Source organism: Colobus angolensis, unplaced genomic scaffold (genome assembly GCF_000951035.1).
Source record: "Colobus angolensis palliatus isolate OR3802 unplaced genomic scaffold, Cang.pa_1.0 Scaffold191, whole genome shotgun sequence".
NCBI lineage: Eukaryota > Metazoa > Chordata > Mammalia > Primates > Cercopithecidae > Colobus > Colobus angolensis.
The window spans coordinates 3761618-3763894 of record NW_012115055.1 but is presented as its reverse complement, the minus strand read 5'-3'; the positions used below and the strand labels follow the sequence as shown (position 1 = coordinate 3763894).

At 39.0% G+C, this 2277-nt stretch overlaps 1 protein-coding gene across 1 annotated transcript; it reads right to left on the bottom strand.

Annotated features, from left to right (window-relative positions):
• Positions 1-985: 985 nt before the first annotated feature.
• Positions 986-1694, bottom strand: LOC105510767 (COMM domain-containing protein 1). Its single transcript, XM_011940671.1, has one exon. The coding sequence runs from the start codon at positions 1687-1689 to the stop codon at positions 1117-1119; it is 573 nt and encodes a 190-aa protein (XP_011796061.1). The 5' UTR covers positions 1690-1694; the 3' UTR covers positions 986-1116.
• Positions 1695-2277: the final 583 nt, after the last annotated feature.

Below are 2277 nucleotides of genomic sequence, written 5' to 3'. Positions count from 1 at the left end.
TTTGGGTAGGAATTAAAGTTGTAGATTACTCATTTTGGTGTTCTACTGATATTTTTTACATATTCTAAACACTGATATAGAACTGCAGTGGAGACTTACGTCTTAGTCTGTTTTAGGTTGCTGTAAAGGAATACCCAAGGCTGGGTGATTTAGACAGAGAATGGGTTTATTTAGCTCATGGTTTTGCAGGCTATGTGTGAAACAGAGTAGAAGCATCTGCTTCTGATGAGGGCTTCAGGCCACTTCCATTCATGGCAGAGGAGGAAGAGGAGTCAGTGTGTAGAGATTACACGGCAAGAGAGGAGGCAAGATAGGGGAGGTGCCAGGCTCCTCTTAACAACCAGCTCTACGGAACACTAATGAGTGAGAGCTCATTCATCACCCCCTCCCAGGGAGAACATTAGTTTGTTCATTGCAGATTCAGTCCCATGATGCAAGCATCTCCCATTAAACCCCACCTTCAACACTGGAGATGTAATTATAACATGACATTTGAAGGGATCAAACAAACCAAACTATAGCAACTCAATATAAAAATAATTCAAGTGAAACAAAAATGTAGAAAGAAAGCTTCAGGTACAATTTAGTAAAGATCAAATATCTGGTCAATGTTTAAAGGTAAGAATGCAAGCAAGTCTATACTGGGCATTTTTAACTAAAGACTAGAAAATATCCTTTTTAAATGGCACTTCTTTTTTCCTGAGGCAATATATTGCATATTTACCTATAAGAAAGGACTTAACAAAGCTTATTTCTCAAATAACTGGGATTTTAAATTTGGGATGACAGGTGTTTTAAGCTTATTCAAGGAGATAACAATTGAAGGACTGCATAGACTGAAATCTGTCGTCTTGCTAATGAAGACTGTCCAATTGTGGAACTAAGAGACATATGCACTAACATTCCTTTTTTCACTATTTTTCTTTGCCACTTGCTTTTATTGTTTTCCTTTTCTTTTTGTTCACTTCCTCATTTTTGGTAACTATTTTTTTTTTTTTTTGATTGAATGCAAGGATTTAATACCAATGCGGGCACAAGAATTTTTTAAAAAAGGTCAGCGGGGAGGGATCATGAACACCTTGTTTTCAACAACTCCAACTCCTTCATACGTCATCTTCAGTTAGGCTGGCTGATCAGTGTGCTGATACTGTCTTCTACCTCTGACAGCATCTTCAGAATTTGGTTGACTTTGACCTCATCAAATTCCAAACGCAGAAATTCAGATTCCTGTCCATATTTGCCTAATTCCAGCTCTATAATGGCAACAGGCGTGTGTATTTGAGCTGAATGCCTTGACTGAGACTTGCCATCAACTCTCCAGCTCAGGCCCCGAAGCCCGCTATTCCAGCGGCTCTGGTTCATGAGGCTCTCACGGATTTTTGTCTTGTGGCTCTTCCAGAATTTGGAAATGACAGCGGCTTGGTCAGATGTGATCCCACCTTGCTTTTTGGTTTGAGCAGTCAAGAATGCTTCCAGCTGGTTGAAATCCATGTCTGCAGACGCAATAGACTTAAGAATCCCCCTCATCTTTGCCAAAAAGGGGCGGAACTCCTCGGGTGGCACCTCTGGATACAGCTGGCTCCGTAGCAGCTGCTCTGTGATGCCGGGGTGCCCGTGGAAGGTGCCCCGGGCTAGCGCATTCAGCAGCTCATTCAGGGGCTTGCCGCCCTCAAGCTCGCCCGCCGCCATGCTCTCTTGGTAACTATTTTCTGTAATAAACTTCCTTGCTTGATTAATACATGAGCAAATAACACCATCAAATTGTTCAGCTTCTGACTCCTTTGGAATTTGGTCTGAGAATTTACATTTTTTGGACTGTCATGGAAGAACAATCATAGGCATACAGAAACATGAAAAATTATAAATCAGACAGACAAAAAAAGAACCAGTAATAATCATGCATAATAAATAAGAGTAGAACTGGGCAGATAAGAATTCTGTATTAGCGTTAGACCAAAGTACAGTTCAAATCTGGACACATCACCACCTGATAAGTGAGTATGAGAAAATTACTTAACCTTTTCCTGCCTCAAATTTTTTATATAAAAACATATATTAAATAATAGGGTTATACCATTAGGATTGATAAGAATTCAATGAGGTAATACATGCAACAGCATATATATATAATTTAGTGTGCATTATAATGTCAGCTACTCTGTTAGTAAATAAATGTTTAATAAAAATTGCCTTAACTGCTAATTCATCAGGCATCTGAACTTCAGTAAATCAAACATTAGTAATACAAATTTGAAAATGAGTGACATAAGAATATCT